This window comes from Synchiropus splendidus, chromosome 18 (genome assembly GCF_027744825.2).
Source record: "Synchiropus splendidus isolate RoL2022-P1 chromosome 18, RoL_Sspl_1.0, whole genome shotgun sequence".
NCBI classification, from domain to species: domain Eukaryota; kingdom Metazoa; phylum Chordata; class Actinopteri; order Syngnathiformes; family Callionymidae; genus Synchiropus; species Synchiropus splendidus.
In genome coordinates, this window is record NC_071351.1 from 5653968 (window position 1) to 5676943 (window position 22976).

At 48.9% G+C, this 22976-nt stretch overlaps 1 protein-coding gene across 4 annotated transcripts in view; it reads right to left on the reverse strand.

The window, feature by feature from the left end:
- magi3a (membrane associated guanylate kinase, WW and PDZ domain containing 3a) overlaps window positions 1-22976 on the reverse strand; it is a 49579-nt gene that overhangs the window by 15955 nt on the left and 10648 nt on the right. For all 4 annotated transcript variants that reach the window (XM_053848277.1, XM_053848276.1, XM_053848279.1 and 1 more), the window contains one exon: window positions 1873-1989. In XM_053848277.1, the coding sequence (XP_053704252.1) occupies window positions 1873-1989 (117 nt within the window). The remainder of the gene's footprint in view (window positions 1-1872; window positions 1990-22976) is intronic.

Here is a 22976-nt window from a genome sequence, read left to right on the forward strand (position 1 = left end):
TTATTTATGAGAAACTGCAGGGAGAATATTGGGATACTGCAGGATACTGTAAATGAACAGTGACAGTGTCTTGTTGTTGTCTGACTAAGATACCAGATGATGATGATGATAATGATGAAGTGGACACCAGTCAGGAAGCAGAGGTCCGACATCATCAGCAGGGTCAACACAAGACGGGAGCCGCAGCCTCCAACATTACAATAACATTGAGCACCGGGGGGAGAGCTGCAAGGTCCAGGGTCTGAAGAGGAAGTGAGGAAGTGTCTCTTCAGCAGCAGGAAGACAAGCCACCATCAGAGGAGATCATCACCTCAGGCCTTCAGGGAGGGACGGCTCAACATCCAGAGCAAGCTTGTGATATGGATAATGTCAGATTTGGTGCATGAAGGCTGTTTAGGGGAGCAAACATCGTGTGCAATAAAGAGTGGAGTGGCTCAACAGAGGAATGAGGCTGCAGGGAAGCCTCCTCCAGACTTCCTCTCATCTCTGGGCTGCAGTTAAATATCACAGCTGAGGACACGAGCTGTTCTGAAACGCGTGTGGAGAAAAATGGATGAGAGAACCAGAGAGTAAAACCTGAGGCACCGTTTTTACATTTCCCGCACCATGCTTCTCATTTTCCTCCTTCCACAGGAGCCATGACGGATATTAATGCCCAGGGAGAGAGAGGTGCTGGCGGTGGGCTCCAGGTTGGGATTGAGCCAAGATTAAAGGGATTATGTGGTGCCCCGGACCAGCAGCGCTGTCTTCTGCCTGCTGTCTTTTGTGCCGGCGACGCTGTCTGCTTCTTGCTCCTGGTGATGTGACTCAGCTGCCGTAATGAGCTGGAGCGTGATGGAGTGGCGGCTCAGCGGGCCGCAGACACTCAGACTGGACAGGCCACATAAGCAGGAGCAAGACCGAGCGGTCACACACTCCAGTAGTCCTGAGCCCGGCGGACATGCCACGGTGATGGCTAGTAGACGGTGAGGCAGAGGGGACGACAAGTTCATGTCTGCACTCAAAAGTGCCGCTGTGCTCGACACATCGCATATGAATAGTACAGTCCAGTCTTAGTGGTAGTAGAACTTCATTTCAAAACAACTCTTCGCGATCAGAAAGGAGCAGAGAGGAGTTTCCCTCCACAGGCCTGAGAGCTCTGCATTCTCTTGAGGAACAGTAGCTCTACTCTGACTTTCTCCTGGATGACTGAGCTTCTCTCTCAAAGAGAGTCCAGGTGGAGCAAATTCTTGTTCTTCGGGTCAGAACAACGCTGGTGAAATCAGTCAGTGCAGAACTTTGTCTTCTGGCTCAGCTCTCTCTTCCTGTCCCAGGGCAGCAGGAGGAAACCAGAGCTCTCATCACAACACTCCCATTCATCACTTGACGTTCGGCTGAGGAATTATTTCTTGAAACGGCAGGAATGAGAGTTTCAGGGGAGAAACTGAGCAGTGCACTGCTCACATGAAGTGATGAATGATGAATGTGTGATTCTCTGGCAGCAGCCGAGCCAAACAAGTGCAGCTGCGGCTTCATTACTGGCCGCCTGTCGCTGTGAGAGTCAGCAGGCTGGAAAAGCTGAATCATTCTCTGCTACTTTTGACTTTACTGCCATAAAATAGACTCGCCACCAAAGATCCAGTGCGGAAGAATGTGACACACTAAAATATTTAAGGTCGAAGAGATGGTTTCCAGCTCATGAGGCAACGTGGATTAGTGTGGAGGAACAAAAGCCAAGGGTATCTGCTCATAACAGACTTCATGAGCCAAGAATTCTGAAAAATCAAATTAATATAGTCTAGTAGAATATAGAAATCATAGCAAGTATAAATGTGCATGATTTTTAAGTGTGGCCTGATGCACGCTGGGAACAGACATTGAGGAGCAACTTACACGGAATGGTGCGCAGGTAGAGGTTGTCCCTGATCACCTGCTGGAGCTTGTGGTCCAGGGAGCCTTTCTGGAACTGCAGACTGAGGTAGTGACGCAAATCAGTGTTCAGCACTTTACCTGGAGGACGAGAGGAAGAGGAGGGTGAAGAGGGAGGACTCACGGAGCACACACACCCCTTCGTCTAAAGAAATCATTGCAGCACTATCAGAGAAAAAAAACAACTGTTGTTGACACACTTTAGCAGATGCTGAAATGCACTATTAATGGGCCTTAAACTTTCATACATCAGATCCATCTTCTCTAGGGGGGAGAAGGAATTCCAGCAGGACAGAATTCCCTCCAGCTCCTGGAGAGATGAGAGAGGAAGTCTTGGCTTCGGCCGAACATATCAACATTGCACACCCACTGATCTCTCGTCTGTGAAGCTCAAGAACTACGCGAGGTGCTGTCGGAAATCTGCTCCAGAATTCCAGCCGCATCCCGGCAGCCAGGAACATGACTCACACACGTTTACAGCTAATCCTGCAGACGTTAATCTGCAGCTGAATAACGGCTCTTTTTCAACCCTGATTCCCTCTGTTTACCACTGAACCCTGAACAAAGGTCACGGGGGGAGAATTCCAAACCAAGAGCTGCCTCGTTTGAGAAGCCTTGACACGGAAAGGTTTGCGGTCTGAAAGAAACACTCGGGTTCACTCAGGCTGCGGGAGAGAAACTGCTGTGGTCGTTTGTTCATCCATGACGGCCAGTTTTCTTCAGTTGAAAAATAGCAACTAATTTAAGAGAAGAATGTAGCCTCGTCCCAGGTGATCCTGAACCAAGCGCAGTGGATCTGCTTCGAGTCTCCACAGGACCACAGGCTTCGGTGCCGTTCCCATCAACAATGTTGTGACTTTTTTTATACAAACTAAGGTCTGTTATCACGAGAAATCTAAAGTTCAACTGCTGCTGGTGGTTCTGGGGTAACATGTTGAGACACAGCGAAGCAACATCTGCCAGTTCCTTTACTCAGGTCTATGCTGGAGGTGGACGTCAGATTAAGACCTGGCAACAGTTTGGTTCTGGTCGGTTACGTAAGTGCAGACACTGACACAATGAGCGTGAGGAATCCAGGTCAGAGCCACAAAGGCTCTTGTTACAGCTGGGAAGCCACGACGTGCGGCTCATGTTCTCAGCGTAAACCCAAACGTGTGACACGTAGAGAACAATGCTCCACGGCCCAGTTATTAATTGAAACGGTGCCCCCCTGCCCAATGGGCTAATAAATTCATTTTCCTCGTTTCTATACTCCACGTCCTCGGCCTAGAACCTCCTCCCAGCGGCCTCTAATAGGGCCTTCTTTGTGGTCCGCCTGTCAGGTTGTGTTAGCGAGCTGCGTCTCCACAGAGCAGAGAAGACCGACTCTCCGCTCCTCACTGAACATCACACACCGGCGCCACACAATGGTCTTCTTTGTAGCTGCTTATCTAGTAGAAACTCCAGCGCTGCGGAGGGGGCAGGATGAGAGGTGGTGGGAGGGCAGGGTGGCGATGGAGGTGGCGGTGTGTGTTTATGGGCCGCAGTAATGATGATGCACGAGAACACACACTACGCCTCTCAGCGTAGTCATTGCTGCGAGACTTATCAGCGCTGGCACACACCTCTGTGTTTGACACGGCTCCCGAAATATTCAACTCCTCTTCCTCACATGTTCACATCCTAGTCTTATCTCACGTGCACACTTTTGCCCCGGTGGGAATTCAGACTCCTCTACACGCGTCACAACTATGATCCTTGAACTGCTCGGAATCACACTGCAGGTGAAACAGACTCTGCTACCAGCGCCAACGTGAGAGTTGCAGATGGAAAGAAAACTTGGATGGGGAGAGGAGTCTGCAGTTGGGCTCGACGGGGATGAGAAGATGTTGGACAGCAGCAGGACTCTGGCTCTGGGTTGGACCCAACAGGCCCTCTTTCATGAGATATATGGGTCGAGAAAATGAACTCTGACATCTCAACACAGTAGCTGTGTGGCGGCAAGACAATGAAGAACCGTGGCACAGGAAGTCGTCGTGGCAGGGCAGCTGTTGAGCAAGTCCAGGATTGGCATCAATAGTCACCAAACAGCAAGAGTCAAAGGGCCTGTCACTCAAAAACAAAGCCACACACTATACAAAGTCCAAACTAAAGAACTGTGCACTACAACGAATCAGAGGCGATGACTGATCCTATCTGGCCTATTTGCAGAGAAAATAATCCTTCATTCCAGAAGCACCCCCCACCCATCAAGGTTTCGCTCCCAGCGGAAACGATCCTTGCTGCTCTTCAGCCAATCTTTGAACTAGCAGCAAGAAGGATTTGCTGAGATGTTAATTAAGTGCAGTGGAGCCCGGTGATTAATTGATGGAGACTTTGGGATTAAAAATGCAACATGGAGGGAATCGCTCCGTTACCCCACCTCAGGTGAATCCCCCCGATCTGGCAATTAGTGGGAACAAAGGCACACGTGCGGTCACATGAAAATCACAATCTATCATGATGAATAAAAAGTGTTGAGCCGCGGGCGGAACAGGAGCTTGTTCCCGATGATGATGAAGAGAGTTGGCCTGCCGCCATATTGTGTGCAGGTTAATGTGGCGCCAGTCATTAACACACGGGGACACAGATGGAGGCAGCCACTGGACTGGAAACATTGATGGCTCCCGTGTTTGATACTTCAATTCAGGATCATTAACCAGGACCCACCCACAAGTTTACACTGACAAGCAGACGGAGCCCTGCTCCAGAGTGACCCACACTGAGGCCAAGAAAGCCGAGAAGCACTTCCATCTATTGCATCTGTAAATCACACGACCTGCCACCTGGCCCCAGGTGAGGTTTGAGGACAGCAGAAGCGTGTCATAAATGACTCAGCCACATGTTAATTTCAACTGTAGACTGTGTTGATCATGGAAGAACCAATTACGTTCCCTGATCCCCCAGACAGAGCAGAGACGTGCGCAGAGGTAAATGTCATGCGGGCGGCTTGTCAGACCGCAGCAGAGATGCTTACAAACAGCGTAGGAGGAGGCGCGTCACTGCACACAGAGACGGACTCTAATGAGCCGCGGAGACCTCGGCTGTCCAGCCCAGCGACGGAGGAGATGGAGGATGTTGAGCTGCAGAATTACAAGCAGGAGGTTTGTTGTGCAGCAGAGTGGCGTCTTAACAAGGACTCTCTTCTGCTGTTCCCTCCCTCCAGGCCCCAATAAGCAGCAGATCCCACATGATTCAACTCTGACCCGGCCACACTGAGCCCTCATCAGCAGCTGCAGCGGGTGTGTGTTCACGTGTGTGTGTGCAAGAGATGCATGGACTCATGGTCTCGCAAGAAAATCCAATAGAAGCCTGCTCCTGCAGCGCCGCTCACATTTGTCGGTGGGATCGCAGTCCCCTGCAGGTGCACTCAGCAATCAGCCGTAACATTGTGACCCCTGGCCTGAGCGGATGTTTTTGCACTGAACTTTAGACTTCCACAGTCGCCGGGGCTGGTGATGTGTTGAATCGCCATCGACACCACTGGAGAGACGGAAAGTGGGACGGAGACTGGATCAGTCAGAACACACAGCCCATCACAGTGAATGAGCCAACAAGCGCCACCAAACAGCAGGCTTTGTTTTGGAAAGATGGCCCCACTGAGACGCTCTTGTTTACCCAGATGCTTCGATCCTGGACTCCCAAATGTGGTCCCGCCGGCCAGCATGCAGATGAGCTCGGATGCGGAGCTGACTTGAGCAGGTTGGCAAAGTTCTAACATGAGGCAAGAAACTTGTGCATCTTTTCCTGGAGCGGACGTTATTGATCGTTGACCTGGTGCAGAAAGGTCAGCTGTCATCCCTTCATCTCGCTCCACCTCACCACTGATCTAATCTCTTTGTGATTTCCTCTCGTCCTCATGCAGAACTCTCTCAAGGATATGAACATGAACAAATCTGAATTTCCCCATGGGAGACATTGCTCTGACGGCAGAGTCGGACGTTTGTCGGGTGATTTATCAGTTTCTCTTTGAGGAGCGGGCAGATGTCCAGGAGGGAGCGGGCGTCCGCATCACCTCATCGCAGCCCAAACCCCTCTGCTGAACATTCCCCTCACGCAGCTCCTATCAGATTTGTATTCTGCGAGCTGCGGCTGTGAGTCATGATTGATAAACAGTTCACCCACGTGAGCAGCGGCGGAGGTTTGTAGCGCGAACATCTGCGTGCCTGAAATGAGTCAGCCAACATTTGGATGATGAAACCAGCCAGCGTGGAGAAAACACACGCCGTGCGTCTTCTAACTGCTCTCCAGAGGCCGCATTGCAGTGGCAGGGTGAGGCAAGCGTCCCGAGTCGTCAAAGTATCTGTCAGGGATGAGCAGAGAGCGAGTGAGCGCGCTGCGAGGTGAGTCACTTCGGAGCGTGGCTTAGGGACTGGTCTCGTCCGAGCTGATTTAATAGGAGCTCTGCTCTCTGCTTGATCCATACGTCTTTGTTATTACTGGCGTGTCAGGGAGACGTCTCCACGCAGAGCAACGCCCAGCAGGGGTTTGCTGCTGACTGATCTCTTCCACATGTAACCCAGCTGACTCATTCGTGCTCCTGCTGATTCCTAGCTTCACATGCAACCAAACAAAAGGATTATCGGATTCAGCAACTGGTGGTGTTCATGCCGAGGAGAATCCAAGATATGATGTCATCATTTTACTGAGGGTGGGAAGCATCTCATTGAGCCTCCAAGAGCTGGTATCCCACCAAAAATCACATCTGTGCAGCCACATTTTGCACTGAGGAAGACCTGGAGCAGCGACTCTTGCAAGAGAGTCCTTGCAGGAGTTCAGTAGGAGGAGAAACTTGCATTTATAACCAAACCCTTAAATGTTTCACAGACGCAGCCCTTGTCTGAATCAGCTTCAGCGCTTCATCCAAGCGGGCGTCTGTTCTCCAGGGTGACAAACACCGTGAGGGTGTCAAGGTGTTACATAACAGTAGCAACAGATCGCAACAACGGGCCACTCAAGCAGGCGTCCATGAAAACATCACTCGCAGACAGGAAACCTCAGGTGACTGGAACCTGTCGGCTTTAATTACCCGACAGCTCGTCCGTTTATTAGCGAGCGCTTCCCCCACGAGAGGATGTCTAAGACAATGACGAATTTAATTAAGAGCGAAGTGATATTCGTTCTCCACTCAGAAATGTGTCATTCTCCCAGAATGTTTCTAAATGGGATTATTGACGGGTGAGGGCTGAGGACCGGCAGCAGACACTGGAAGTTGAGTGAATGAAATCATCTTCAGTTCATGACTGTATCCTTCAAACATCACCACAGAAACAGTGATGCAAGGTGATGTGCTCAAAGGTGACTGACACAAGTCTCTTTCTCTGAACAGAGTTTATGAAAGAGGCTGAAGGACAGAACGTCTGCAGTCATGGAGGCGGCCTCCTGTGGTGAGGGAGCAGCACTAACCCCCACACTCTCACACTGCCCTCCAGCTGGTCCATTAGATCATACACACGGGACAAGAACTTGAATTCTCTCCTCAGTCCGGCTACGCATGGCACCTCAGCTGAACTGAATCGGCGGATCACTTCCACAGGGATCCAGGACCCAGCGTCCAGTGTGACTGACAGCTCTGTCAGCAAGCAAGAGTCCCTCAGGGCCGATCAGGAAGCAGACAGCGAGCGTCAGCTCTCTCTAATTTTCAATTACAATCATGGATTAATGGCAATCAGCGGAGCCAGGTGGCGCCGGTGATTAGCTAATCCACAATATGCTTAATGACATCTGTTGAGCTGCACGTGCCGGCCGGTTCCAGGAAACATATTCCAGCGCAGAAACCACTTGAATAAGGAAGAGAGACGTGTAAAGCCTGGTATGACCCCACAGCTCATCCAAAGCCGACAATGGAGCAACTTCAAAAGCAGTTCCATCACATCATCGCCCGAGAGTGACGATCGTTCTTCAAAGAAATCTGCGGCTGACTGAGGAACTTGTCCTCTGCTGGGTATCTGGGGGACGAGCGATGGGACGAGATGTGATCAAATATCTCTGCCGTCACTGAACCATCTTCAGACCTCGGGCTGATCTGACTTATCTCTTTCATGCTGGAAAATATGGAGAGGCTGGAGGGGCATCATTATCTTCATCACAACATTTAGGGGCCACTGAGGAGACAACCGGGTCAACACTACAGCACCAGCCTTTATCGGATCCCACAATCACTGTCCTGCCCTCAAGTCCACAATTAAAAATGCGTCCATCCTCTTTGACATTCGGAGAAGAGCTACATAAAGATGGGTTGGTGGCCCTCAGGAGCACAAGGTTTGGCTACAGAGGTCGTGAAACAACAGATGTGGAGCAGATGTGAACCGAGGTAGATGTTGCTGGTCAGATGATGACGACGAAGCGGGGTGATTGATGCCGCTGGCGTCGGCCCTCTCTCGCTCCTCCCAGTCACGTCCAGCTCTAAATGAATGCCAGCTCAGATTTATGACTCAGAGACGTCCAAGTGAAGAGTGATGGAGGAAGATGTGTAGGAAGGAAACACAAAGAGGAATTGAGTGGCGGATGATAAATGTCGGAGGATGGATGTTTGAAAGAGAAGCGATGATCACAAGAATTGAGAAGTTTCAAATCTAAAACGTGTGAGAGGCAACGTTTTCTGTCAAACCTCCGCCTGGTTCTGGTTCTGTGTCTTGATCTGGACCTACCCGGAGAGCTTTAACAAACAAGAAAGCTCAACGGACTCCACTCCACTTCCACACTGTATGGCCCACCTAGGAAGCTAGACACTGTTACATTGGCATCTTATGGTACATCACAAACACGGACCAAACATTACAGGAGTCACATGAGTAGATCCCCTACAGTGAGTCATGTTATTATGGGTGCTTATAAGAAACTCAAAATATGCTCTACACCCGTTCCTCACCGACCTCCTCAGGGCTGGACAGGTGCTAAAGTTAGAGCCAAAAGACGCCCACAGGCCACATTTTTATCTGTCCCACTACTCAGCCACAAAGAAGAGAAGCAGACGGTGAGTGTTGGCTCCAGGGTGAGTCTTGCTAGAAGCTTTCACCGGAGGATAATAACAGGAGAGGAGACAGAGAATGAACGGTTTGACTGTCCAGACACTCATCTACGGGCCCCTGGTCTGCTTGGCATGCAGTCCACCTTCAGTCTGGGCATAAATATTAGATGCACTCAGAGGAGGAGGGTGAAGATGCCGCCAAACCTCCTGACACCCCAGAGACAGACTCAAAGACGAGGTCACTGACATTTTAATTCAGTCATCCACAGAAGCCTTGAGAAAACCTCACAGCTGACGTCAGATCTGTGTCACAATCCTACATTGGAGCTGAGGGGAGAGCAGAAGTCAATTGGCGGAGCTAAGCGGCAATCACCAAGAAGCTGTGCAGGGACACAGTTCTCCCTCAAGCACAGCTCCGGTGTTGCGTTTTGCTCGATAAGAACCCAACAACACATTTGGTAATCAGTCTCTGGACCGGACAGGGGAGAACAACAACAGGTAGCAGTCACAGGGCGACAGAACTTCCTGGATTTCCAGCCAAACAGAGAGGTCGATACCAATGCTGGAAACAGAATGAATCATCACGGCTGTTTACAAAGAGAGCACAGCTACAGAGGCGAGCACTCAACGGCAGGAAGCAAACATCGCTGCCGCATTTTTACATGCTTTCATTCTTTAAGGTCACGCTAACCGCCACATGACACGCTCACTACATAATCAACAACGCGCGAAGATTGTTGTTATTTACAGTCTCAGGTGGAAGTTTGCCAAGCAATAAGACAAATACTGTCTCTGAGTGTCGGCACTATCGAAGGGAGGAGCTGTTTAAGTTGAACTAGTCTGAGTCCAGAGGCAGCTTACCGACCTCTAACCGTCCTTCACAGCGATGATTTACCCCAAGGGTTTCAGACAGTGAAGGTAACTTACAACCTTTCAGGAAATAACTGCAGCGCTGTAATAGCTGACGTGTACAAGAGACTTTTATTACTCTGCAATAAAGTATCGGCGGGTCCCCAAGGGTTCACGGTGCGTCCGACTCAATGACCTACAGCAGCTGGAGGTGCTGAGATCCAGCTTCAATTAAACAGCAGGGCTGTGACGGAGCGCCGACAAGCTTCTATCAGGACAACACCTCTTGTCTCTGGAGGAGAGACTGACATTGGGGCTGAAAGCAAAGGCTGTTGAGAAAGAGAGCGAACATGAGAGCTTGTTTATTAGAGTTCAGTTATCGCTGAAATGAGCTACTACTGCAAAGTGACAAAGTGTGGCGCCTGAAAGGTGGCACGAGTTCACAGCAGGACGTGGACACTTGGGCCGGAACGTCCCCAATCCATCAGCCAGGAACATCAGAACCAACAGTCCGTGTGGTGGACCACAGGGCAAAGCCACATCAACACAATCATCTCCAGCACGCCCCGGGGCACGGACCTCTGCCATCACCTGACAGCTTCTATCCATCAGACTTCATTTAGCACTCCACGTTGGTCCCGAAAGTGAGACAGATGTACGACAGCAGCTTCAGACCAGCAAATGTAAGGAATGTTTTCCCTCAGAAGTGGGAGTGGAGGGGTTCCATCCATCAACTAGCTGTCGCTCCTTAATGACGGCGCTCCCTTCAGGTGGCGGCATGTGTGTGCGGTGTGTGATTAACAACAAACAAATCACTGGGAATAAACAGATGCTTCAACCCGTCACAGCCCACGGTTAAGAAAAGTGATGTCGTAAACATGAGGAGTTCAAGACTCGCTTGAAGGATTTGATGGTCTGATCTCGCCGGCGTCAGATTTATGCGGAGGATTATACAATGGCACAATACCATTAAGAGAGTCAAACAGCTCTGAGCTCAAGTGGCTTTTTTATCTGCCAATTCATTCTACTTTAATCTCTAAGAGACTCCAGAGTGAGACAGCTCAGGTGAACACAGAGAGGAGGAGAAATCCGCCAGTCACAGAAGACGCTTTGTCTTTTGGCTCAGCTCTTTCTTCCCCATGTCAGACTGACACTGAACCAGCAACGTTTTTATTTTGGCTTTTTTGCTTGTTCCGAATTTGAAATACTTAAGCACCTTAACTGAATCCAAAACAATTCCATGTACCTGAGCATTTGCAAGAGACGATAGTGGCCACGTTCCAGTTGTAACCAAGACAGCGAGACATGAAGGATGAGCCACACAAGGAGAAGCCGATGATAATAGAAAGAAATGGATGAGTAATAAAAACGTCATCCGTGAAATGAAATCCGCTCCAGATGTTAAGAGCTGCTCCTGTCATCGCTCCCTCTGATTGGCTGCCAGAAAGCGTCACACCTCCCTGACCCTCTGAGCGCGGTGCATCGATCGCCCCTCCATCCTCCTCGCCGGAGGCCGCTCACCTTGCACCGGCTCTGCTCTTTTACAGTGACTCAGCATATTGACGAGCTGTCTGCAGGAGCCATGTGGGCCCTCGAGAGAGGCCGGGCTTCCAACATGAATCTGATGGACGCACTGCCGATGGATCTACTGCGGCGTGAATGGCGAGCAGGGTCAGCGCTGGAGAGGCTTTCTTTCCTCGGTTGAAACATATGAAGTAGTGCCACAGTGCAGCCACACAAGCCTTATCGACTCAAGGAATCGAAGTACAGCCACCTTGCTTCTTGACTTGTGTTCAGCTGACCCGGATCTGGATCTCGTTGGGACTCATTTCAGACTAAATTGACAACAGACACGTCTTGCCGCCCCTCGACTCAGTGTCAGAGCACTTTAATGTGATGCATATGAGGGCTCACTATAATGACACACACACGCACACACACTCTCTGACACACAAACACAGATGGCAAAGATGCAAACAGTCCAACAGGGCAATCAGATACCCATGGAAACACAAACGTGAGTCAGAGCGTAGTGCGCACAAAACAGATACACAAAGACACTTAAAGAAAGAAGCAGACAAAACCATACATAAACAAACAAGGTCATGATAAGCACAAATTTGATCTCACAAATAAGAATGAGCAGAATCAAGACACACACACACACACACACACACACACACACACACACACACACACACACACACACACACACACACACACACACACACACACACACACACACACACACACACACACACACACACACACACACACACACACACACACACACACACCAGACTGAGATCCACTTATAGCAGAAATGTCGTGAGAAATGATCTTCGGGGCAATTCTCCAGGATTCTGCTGCTCTCTGGTAAAATATTATTCTCATCACTGGACGACTGCGGCACATTTCTGCTGGCACAGACCCGAACGCAGGATTTCTTTCTAAACTTGGATCAGAATTCTGGCAGCAGCTTCCTGGCAACAGAAGCGATGTGACGAGTTCTGAGTCCATCTTAATAGCTATTCAGTCACTAGAACAAAGATATTTGGGGTCACTTGTTGACATGCCTTGCCAGAATTTGAAGCCAATTTAAAACCAAATCCCAGTGGAGATGTTAGCTATAGCACTTGACGTGTCAACAGGTTCGCTGGACGTGATGACAACAGTTGATCGCGGCTTCGCTCTGTTCCCACGCTCTGCTGGACTGAGAGAACCTTCAACACGACTTCAAGGTAATAAAGAACATGTTCTCACTTCCAAGTATGTCCGCACATATCACCTCCGCATACTGACATTTGAGTTCCATCACACTTAAGCCAGAGACAATGTGGACGCCTGACAGGAAATATAATGAGAGACGTGACGGCGCTTTAACCAAGTATCAAGTGAAACAATAGTTCTGAAGCTGAACTCTCACTCCCCTGCTGTGGGCTGAACTCTGGCGTCCTTGTGAAGTTGCACCCTCCAGGTGTTCCGACACAGTCATAACATTCTGCCTCGTCAGTGACATAGAACTGTTGTAACCAGTAATAGCACTGAGGTTGTTGTTTCAGTTGTTGTCGCTAAACTTCTACTAGCATGTCTGTCTCATCATATTTGCCCTCCCCTTCCTGGCCGTCATCACGGCCTATGTGATCCTTGTGTATGTGTTGTCATTCTGATCGCTGCTGTTGTCCTGGTTACCGGCATCATTGTTCTCTTGATGTGTCACTGTGTGTTCAGTATCGTGGACCCACATCCGGCAGGTTTACGGCACTGAAGCGCTGATACAGTGGGAATTCCGGTGATGGAATGCGTGACATTCCAGCCGTGTGAAACATTTCTGTTCATTGACCAGCGTCTGTGTCACCTCGATGGAATTCCCAGCTGCCATCTGAGCCGGCCTTGGTTCATTATTTCCCTGAACCTTCACCTTTGACCTCGACAGCAGGGAGCTGAGTCGGTGAAGAATGTTCACCTACCAGAGACACACTACTGTGGAGCCCACTGGACATATTTAAGATGCTTCCCTGAGGGCAGATGAAGGTGGCGCTTCCAAAACCGTATCAGCAAATCGACATAACTCAAGATCTCCAAGCAAGAATGAATATTTGACCCTTCACTTTGTTTAATCAATTTCGTTCTTCCACACACTCAGCTCCCAAGTCTTGCCAGTGAGCTCTTGATGTCTATTTCTAAACCCAGCAACCCTCAAACGTTTTGATGGACTGAGTTACGACGCGTCAACAAACATGAGTCCTGTGGGTTCGACGCTGTCAGAGTTCGTTGGTCACAGCGGAAAAGAGACGCAGCGCCACAGCGGGAGGCCTTTAATCGACTACAAACTGGTTTCAAATCAAAGAAGAACACTGCTTGAGGACAGACTCCATAAGAGAAGGTTTTGATGGCTTACTGACGGAGTCCTGCTGAGTCTTCCACGCCCTGGAGGGACAAGAGCTGGTGCCGATGAGGCTCATGTTAGCTGAATCTTGATGACATTCGAGTAAAGCAGGAGATTGTGTGGACAAAGTTCAAAATGGAGTTGAGCTCCACCCGGGACATCAAACCTCTGACCGGTGTTTATGAAGAAGATGCTGCTCTCCTCCCCTCTCCTTGAGGAAGCAGGAGGCCTTCTGGTGAGAAGTAAAATACGTTGGCAGTTAATAGAGGGCGATCCTCCAGGGAGGGAGGTTTTAAAGGTCAGATAATGTGTGTCAAGAGCAAACCACATCTCTGAGCGCGCAGGCTGTTGAAGCTCTGAGACCAAAGTAGGCTGAGGGAGAGTCAGGCGGAAGAGGAACTGTCACAGGAAGAGAATCTAAGGAGCAGCTGGCTACAGGATTTACGCTACAAACTGGAGTCACTTTCCTAGATAACAACAAAAGACATCAGTGTCTTCAATGTGTGTCCCAGTCCAGCCTTCTGTTCACTGCGCAGGAATGTCACTCCTACTAAACATCAGATCCGAGCATCAAACTTATTCTACTTTATTTAAGTGCACCTGTAATCCAGTATTCTTCAGGCATTTTAAACAAACTCTCTTTGCTGCGTTCATGCTGTTAATCCAGTATTGACAAAAATAGAAACCACATCACCATGGAAAGGACAAATCCAAGAAGTAGTAAAATCCTCTGCAAAAAATAATGCCAGCTTGATAACGGCACACAGTGCCGTCTCCACAATGGAGGGAATTAGAAGGAACTGAGTGACAGTAAGAGTCGGCTTCTTTATCCGCGTCTTTGGCGACGATATGGGAAGAATTACGCAGGAAGTGAGGCTGCCGGGATTATCAACAACTGGAAATAATTAGTGTCAAGAAGCAATTTAATTTCAGAAAACATTTCGGAATCAGCAAAGTGACCTTTTGCAGAGCTCTGCCTGTGGAGTGGGAGGCAACAGGAAGTGCGGAGAGAGAAATTAGAGGTAGTAGGTGAAGGCTGCAGGATATTTGTATTGATAATGCTAAGTCAACAGATATTTCATTTTCCAGTCACATTTTTCATTTCCGGCACAAATGGCAGAAGCACAGTATCACTGTGAGATTAAACATGAAAGAACTGTTTTTGAACCACTACGACTTCCACAACTACCTTCATGGTGACTAGAACTACGATACTATTCACCATCAGAACTATACTAGTTTACGACATTTTTCACAATTACGTTCTGCCTTGAACTACATGCTACACAAGTACAACTATTAACTATTAATAATAGTAGTGTCTGCGAGACTAGATACTTCTGGTGTTAAAACAGCAACACTGGAAAAGCTCTCCGTTTTACTCTGAGAAGTGCAGAAAAGTGTAAACCTGAAGTTGATACTCTTTGAGAGTGCAGCCATGGTTGTTACTGTGATACACATACAGAGTCAAGTGTTCTCCACGGCCACATACTGTTCAGTTGGCAGCTCTCTCTCTGCTTTCTGCGGGTCGTCCAGATCTGGACAGAAGCTGCTTCTGCAGCAGCCCATGACTTTTATCAGTATGTCCTTCAGCGGCGGGACTTTGTGACCAAACACTGAACAGAAATGAAAGCAGAGGCCTTGGAAGGAATGTGAGATATTCCGGCGGCTGTTTTAGTGAACCTATAATCTAAAAAGTCAGGCGGCGGTTTATGGAAGAATGGTTTAAAAATCCCCTCCTCAGCGACCTCACAAATAAACAGTGCAAGAATGACGTCTCGTCCACCGAGTCCATGTTCCAGAAAACCACAAGCGGAGGCTGCCGGGTCTGCTCCGGAGACTGTTGCAGTTTAAACTGAGAGGGAACATTAGCTTGGACAGAGGATGGGTATGATCAGGGAATCGGTTTGATGTTGCTCACACGGGTGAAAGAAAACCAGCAGCCAATAGAAACATGATGAATTATTCAAACTTGTGGGGATCGATGGAGGTGTGGTTGCTCGACACCATTGCTTCGACAATCCAGAGTTGAACACATCTGTGTAACCTGGAAGTAACCTAGAAATAGGGAGTGGTGGGTCTGAATCCCAGTGAGGGGTACCGTGGAACTAAAACGCCCCAGGATACTTCATATGCACAACTGTGACAGGCGGATGTGGCGGTGACCAAACAAGTATAAAAGTAGAAGAGCTAAGGCCGACACACAAGCTGGCAACAGTGGAATTCCAGGGTGTGTAGACCTGGTCAGCAGCAGTCACCTGCATTGTTCACATTTCAGCAACTAAATGAAAACAAACAGGACTAGCTTCAATGTCACCGTTTAATTGGAGTTCAGTCTTCCATTCCCTTACCCTTTCATTTCTATTAGCTGAAGTCATGGTATTCTCATGTCTACTTCACCATGTATACTGCAAATACAGCAGTCCAAAAGCATGTCAGACTACTACGGTCCTCCCCCTGTTTGCGTTGTTGCTGCTGCAACATAATCTGCCCTCCTCATCCTCATCTGAATATTTATGACCACCGTAGAGCGGCAGCATTCCATTAACGTAGCGACTACTTGGCATCAAGCTCGCGGCTTCTTTCACCCCACTCACGTCCGACAGGAGTCCTGCTTCATCCCACTGCAGTGTGGATTGTTGGGCTGCCAGTGTTGTTACTGTGATGGAGGCACAGAGTGAAGATGAGGGCGGACGAAGGTGGTGATTCGTCAGGAGAGAAATCAATACAGGAGGAGGATGAACAGGGATTATTTTGACGCTGACATGCCGACAGTGCAGCATCACGCCGCGGCCACGCTCCGTGTCCTCCGTCTCCTCTTCATGCTCCCACTGGGACACAGTTAGCTAGCTTCCACGCAGATGACTCCTCATATCCTGCTAATCTAAACGTTCATCTCCAAGTCATGGGTGAAAAAAAAAATCCCCAGAGCAGACACGTTCACATCACTCATCCAAGAAACAACTTCAAAACCCTCTACAGACATAACTGCCAAAATGAAATATACTGTAGGACAACATGGCAAAGGCGAATACATCCAAAAGGGTCAGAGGTTATCCGAGCTATTCATCTCTCTCCGGAAATGACACCAAATGCTGTGTTGCTGCTGCCTGCATGCAGTGAGGTGGGACTGAAACAATGGAGTTGGATTGAACTTTGGAAGCCCGACAGACATGAACGTTGCTCTTCTGAGAGCAGCCAGCAAGGCGGAACTACTCGTCGCATTGTTGTTGCAGAGCTTTCAAGTGGGTGTACTTGACCAACATCCTCCACTCAGCACGAAGACAAACACTGGAACCGAGTCTGATAACAATCAGCTGCCGAACGGGAGTTTTCCTGGCGTCCAGAGGTGAGCTGTTGTCGGAAGGATTTGGATTGGAAGGCTGGAATGTAGGCAGGACCTCTGGAAGGTTCTTCATAGACTTTGCTACATGTCATTTTTTTGGAATATGAAGGACACGTGTTCCAGCTTTCTGTTGGACTGGAGGTGATCCTGAAAAGGTCCGCAGGGAAGGATGGTGAAGTTGTGGTTTCAAATGGCTCTCTCTCCCATTTCAGTGTTCACTCATTCACCCCAAGACATTCTTGCGTAAGATTGTCAATAGAATCTGCCGACTGACTCCTCATTCATGGTGTGTCCTCATCTATAGTTCACTTAGACAGACACCTAACCACAGCCAGGGTCAGCTGACCACGAGATTCAGGGAACCTCAGCATCTTGAACTGAAAGAATCCGTGCCATCACTGTTGCCCAACAGGTGAGCCAGAATAACAGCACGAGAGTGCAGAAATCAAATTCACCAAAGTGAATGTGAATAACATGTCAAGTACGAGTGTTGTGCCGCAGCAACGCGGCGCAGCGTCAAGGTCTCACGCGTCCCTTTCATGCCCACTTCCATCACTCTCCCCACCACTCCTCCGCAGGCTCACCTTTCCACCGCACACTTGTGTGTAAATATACCCGGGAACTCACACAGCACTTAATCTAATGAAGCGGCCGACAACATCAGGCTGACACGTCAGCACGAATGCTAATGTGAGGAGCTGTATCATCGATGGTGCCAGTCACGCTTGTCCAACAGCACATACCTGAGAGGGAGGCGGGAAAACATCTTTGGCATCTTAAATGTGACATATTGACTTTTGCGAAGACTGTGTTTTGCCGCGGCCTTTTCACCAAAAACTTGTTCTTTCTTTGAGGAAATGGCCCCGAGCGAAGAGTCTGTCGAGTCCCTGAGAAGACGAGACAAGAAACAACTTGTCTGCAGCTGGCAATTAACATCTGGGAACCACGGCCAGTGGGAGCCCCTGCTACGAAAGGGCAGGGGATGTAAAGGGGATTAACCCTGCAGCAACAAGCCGTCACCAGCTCAGGAGCGTTTACTGTTATGCTCTGTGATGCTGGCACCAACGGTGGAACAACAACAATCGTCTGCAGAGCAACCTGACACAAAGTGATGGCTTCTTAGATAACAGCGGCATAAAGGACTGAAAAGAAAGAAGCCAGGATGTGGAGAAAATCTTGATAAAAAAAATAAAAAAATCAGTGAACTATTGTGTGACCATTTAAGACTTCAGTGTGAGCTCAGAGGAGCTCGCCTTCCTCGGAACAGTCAGGTTCCTCTGAGATTAGAAGGTCAACAAAGGCAGGAAGGAAACTTCTCATTCTGAACAATAGCATCTAATGAGTCGACGGTAATGAACATCTGATGACTGCTTCATGATATGGGCAGTGTGGGAGTGAATAATGTAATTGAGGAAACGTCAGAGTGGACGGACGACACTGGTCGGGTTCATAGGCTAACACATTCCACCAGAGGATGTGCACACATATTCACAAGATATACAGGTCTGAGTCAGTGGGGATCACTGGAGTAGCATAACAACTGTACGCGTCAACCTCTTGCTCACGAGTCGACCCACACTGCAGCACAGAAGGTCAGAAGAGAAACACATCTACAACTCTTCTACAAGGAATCCACCCAGGAGAAAGACAGAGAACATAGTACGTTGGGGGCAGGATGGTCTCCAGCTGGAGTATCACACCACAGGTCATGAACATGGCCCAAAACCCGTCGGTGCGGTGAAAGATGCGTTTATGTCAGGTTCCATTGTGCGTCTAAGTGGCCTGTTATGGACGTCCACGTCTCAGATGTAATCACGTCTGAATAGGTAGCACTATTTCATCAAAGCTGGGATCGATGCTTGACCGCACTGCTCCTCGGGAATCGATGCAGCCTTTGTCAGCGGCGATCGTTCACGCGCCGCTGCCCAGAGGTGTCACATGCAGATGTCGGATGATGAAGATGAATGCAGGAGGAGGACTGCCATGTAGCAAAATCAAGGATCAATGGATCTAATCCCCGCTGCCGCAGAAGATTATGGATGACTGCAGGAGTGTGGAGGGTCAGACGAGTCGCGGGGGGCCTGGTGTCCAAGCCAAGATGGAAAACCAAGCGTTGGAGGTTGAAAGAGATGCTGCCCGCAATGCTATACTGACGGAAGGAGTTGAAGAACCGATTGTGTCAACACGAAAAAGAGAGACTGAAATCTCACAAGCAACCAAAGACATTGCTGGGGCTGAAGACCTTGAAATGTCCAGAAGACAAGATCCTCTCCAACTGTTTGGTCCTCACAAGGGTCTAGAAAGGAACAGCAACCTTGGTTTGTGAGATTAAGTTCTAAATTTAGAATCTTGACTTTTCCCCAGTTTTATTTTTTTTAAGAAAAACATGAGACAACATCAAATTAATCCGGCTCTTCCTCTGGGATTATGCAAGAGCCAACAGATATTCTTGGAGCAGGCTGGACGAATAATACAGCCAATCTAGCTCTGTAATCCCCATTCTACTTCCTTCACACAGTCACTGAACACATCAATGAACGTCTGACATGCAAAAACCACACCTCGGTTAATCCACCACTAATTGATAAGCACCGATGTCGACCTCTCTGAGGCTCCGCCTACTGCTAAAACAACCAGGAAGTTGGCTGAATGAGTAAATCCAGAGGGACGTTGAACGCGTCTGACACTCGCTCTGTCCTCTCGCTTCACTTACTTCAAGTTAATCTGAAGGATTATGTGATGTGAATGGAATTACAGCACAGCAGGGGACAGAGAGCAGACTGAATCACTGATTTCAGATCATTTAACAATTAAGAAACTTTTAAAAGTCCTTCAGGCCACTCCGCCGGCGAGCTTTGTTTTCCTTCCAACAACTCCAATCGTTCAGAGGTTATAACGTGACTGCAGCCTCGCTCGCCTCCTTCTGGGCCTGCAGGGGGCCCAGACGCCTGCTGCCAATTAACCCGGTCCACGACCCGAGCACGAACAAGTGTTCCCCCGGCAGCCCCCGCTTTACCTAAGCACACTCTGAGACTTGTGGCAGAGCGAGTGCCCAGCAAAGACGGGAGGAATTGGAGTCAAACGATTATCAAGATGGAACCTCAGACATTAATACTTCAGGTTGGTCACCAGCCAAGTCCAGAGATGGCAATCGATGAGCAGTGGGGGTCGGCAAAAGCCTGCAGACTGCATCATTCCGCAAACTATTACTGACTCCCCGGCCCATTGTTTATAGGAGCACGCGCTCTCTGGTGTACAGGACAATCCACACCAAACACCCAGAAACTTTATGACCATCTGTGACAACCTCAAGAGAGCACATCCCTCCAGCAGTCAGGAGAAAGAAGTGAACCAGCAAAGGGGTCAAGGGTCAGCATGAGCGCTAAAAGCTACTCTGACAACCAGGACATTACCACAACATTAACCTGAAAATGACCTCATCAACCGCAACAACAACACCACTCTGAAAACAAACACAAGTGCTACAGGGCTACTAACACATGATAACTCAATAAACATAACAATGGCTGCATGACAACCACTGGGACTAAACTAATGCGCCACACATTGGTCTTCAGCAACCCTTTTATCCAGAACCATACAGGTATCTCACACCATGGCTCACTGGCCTCCTCTTTAAAAGTGCCCAGACCCTGCACAGGTCCACCGGTGCATCTCCTGTGATCTGACAGATGCTGAAGGAAAGTGTGTAGATCGGTATGGTAGCACCTCGGTGGAGCCGTATGGATGTCAATCCCGAGCAAAAACATTCTGCGACTGTGGTAGAAGTGAGGATTGTAATCAGCCAGTGTGACCCACTTTAACTCACTTAATAAATAAACCATCCACCAACATCAAATGTCTCTTTTTACCCTCCAAAGCAACAAAACTGTCGGTGCTGTATTATTGACCAGCTGCTGTTGTTTTGCCGGCGGATGTAGATGTCGAACAATTGTAAAGTGATGAGTCGTGGCAGGCGCTGAGCACCTCCAGTCAGAGACTCTCTTGATGCCGGTGCCTCTCAGATCCATCAAGTAAACATCAAAAACACCATCAGGGCTCTTGTCTAATCGATGTTTATGGACGGCGACAAAACAGCACAACACATCGATTATGATTGTGTGTTTGCATGTGTGTGTGTGTGTGTGTGCTGACCTGTCCAGGGTGCTCCCAACTCTCTCAGGGTCTTCTCACTGGACAATATTCCAGAAACAGTGGGAGCTTTAACTCCTTTCATGAACTCTAACTACGAAACTTTTGACCTCAGCTGCAAGAATCGCTGCCAAAAACAAGATCTCCTTCCTTGAATACAACAATTCGTGAAGCAACAAGAGGACATGTTTGAGAGTAAAATATAGTTGTGTATGTGTCTACAGTTGTGTAAATGTTTGTGTCACTGAAGCTGTTCCAGAGAGTCTGTGTGCATGTTGAAAATTGTGTCCTCCAGTTTTCGGAGAGGGACCAGCAGCAGATGATGAAAGATTGATCAGTGACGGAGTGATGCAAACCAAGAGGAGGAGAAGGAACAAAGATTCATATTGAATCATAGTAGTAGTCATAATAAAAATATCACAAGTATATTAGAGACAGAGCAGTCATAAAGTAAGAGATGGTTCAGTTGACGATGCCGGCAGTAATTACAGAGAATGCAGCTATAATAGCGATAAGAGAGAGGCAGCGCAGACCTGCCGCTCACTTCCCGGCTCCTCTCAAACACAGCATACAATCTAGTCAATAAAAAACTTGATGATTCAGGGTGGTGTCGGCTCAAACCAAAAACCAGGACGCAAGTGCATGAACGCTTCGCAGACAGCACTGCTGTTCAGAGGAGGACAGCTATGAAAACATTTAAAGCAGACTGTGACACATGTGCGAGCCCTCAACAGTAGTATCCCACTCAGTAGAGTCTGCTCTGTTTGCTTTATCTACGTCTGAGCAGAACATTCCGCCCCTGCCAAGCCTCCCTCTGCGGTCTCCATGACGACACAGACAATCAAACAGATTGGATTTTAACTTTGTGGCTCTGCAGTGTTTGTGGCGGTGGTGGTAGGGGGACCTTCACGATGGTCCAGATGTCGGCGCCGTCTTTAAACACGTCGTGTTTGACTTGAATTGATGATCAAGATGTGCGACACACACAAATCGTCCATTCACGGTGTTTGAAAGGCGGCGTAAGCAACATCCTCCCACTCACTGGAGCCTCCAGACGGCCATCCTCACAAACACCTCCATTCAGGATTAGCCTGCTCCCCAGCAGCATGTGGCCAGCCGTTAATTTGCCTGCCAATCAGGACAGATTACCTTCGGCTGGCCGGCCACAAGTTAAGCATGTGATCTGCTGTCAGGGGGAGTCCAGGGGCTGGACGGTCAGCGGGGCTAATCACATGCTGGGTGTCGGCTCGGAGCTGCCACGCGTGGTCTCTCACCGACAGTTTTGGATTCATCAGCTACTGACCACTGCAGGCCAGGAGGGGTCGGCTGGAGAACAGATGTGGTTCTGAACATTACTATTACACACAGGTCTCCAGGTGAGTTTGCCTCCGCGTGTGCTTCGTGTCGGAGGTCAAGTGTTGCCTTCAGGGACTCGGTTATTATTCATCCATTGAGCCGACTGGATCAGTGCGTGACATCAAGCATCGCTTCAGTCTCCCCCCAAAACACACACCACCTGCATCTGCGTGTGTTCTCCCCGTCAACGCAACTCTCAGGGTCTTAATCCTCACACCCCTGAATATTCCAGCAGCAAAAGCATCCCTCGTACTCTCCACACACTCCGAATCAACTCAGACTCAACCTCACACTTAAGACCTCGGCTGCAACAGTTGCTGCCAAAAACACAACATGTTCAAAGAACTCAGAGGAGTATGAAATATTGTTGTGTGTTTGTGCAGAACTGGGCAAATGTTTGTGAGTGTAATAACAAATAGAGGTTCGAGTGTGAATCAAAAATGTTGCCGCAATAATAACCGTGTGCCCATGTTGATACAATTCTTGTT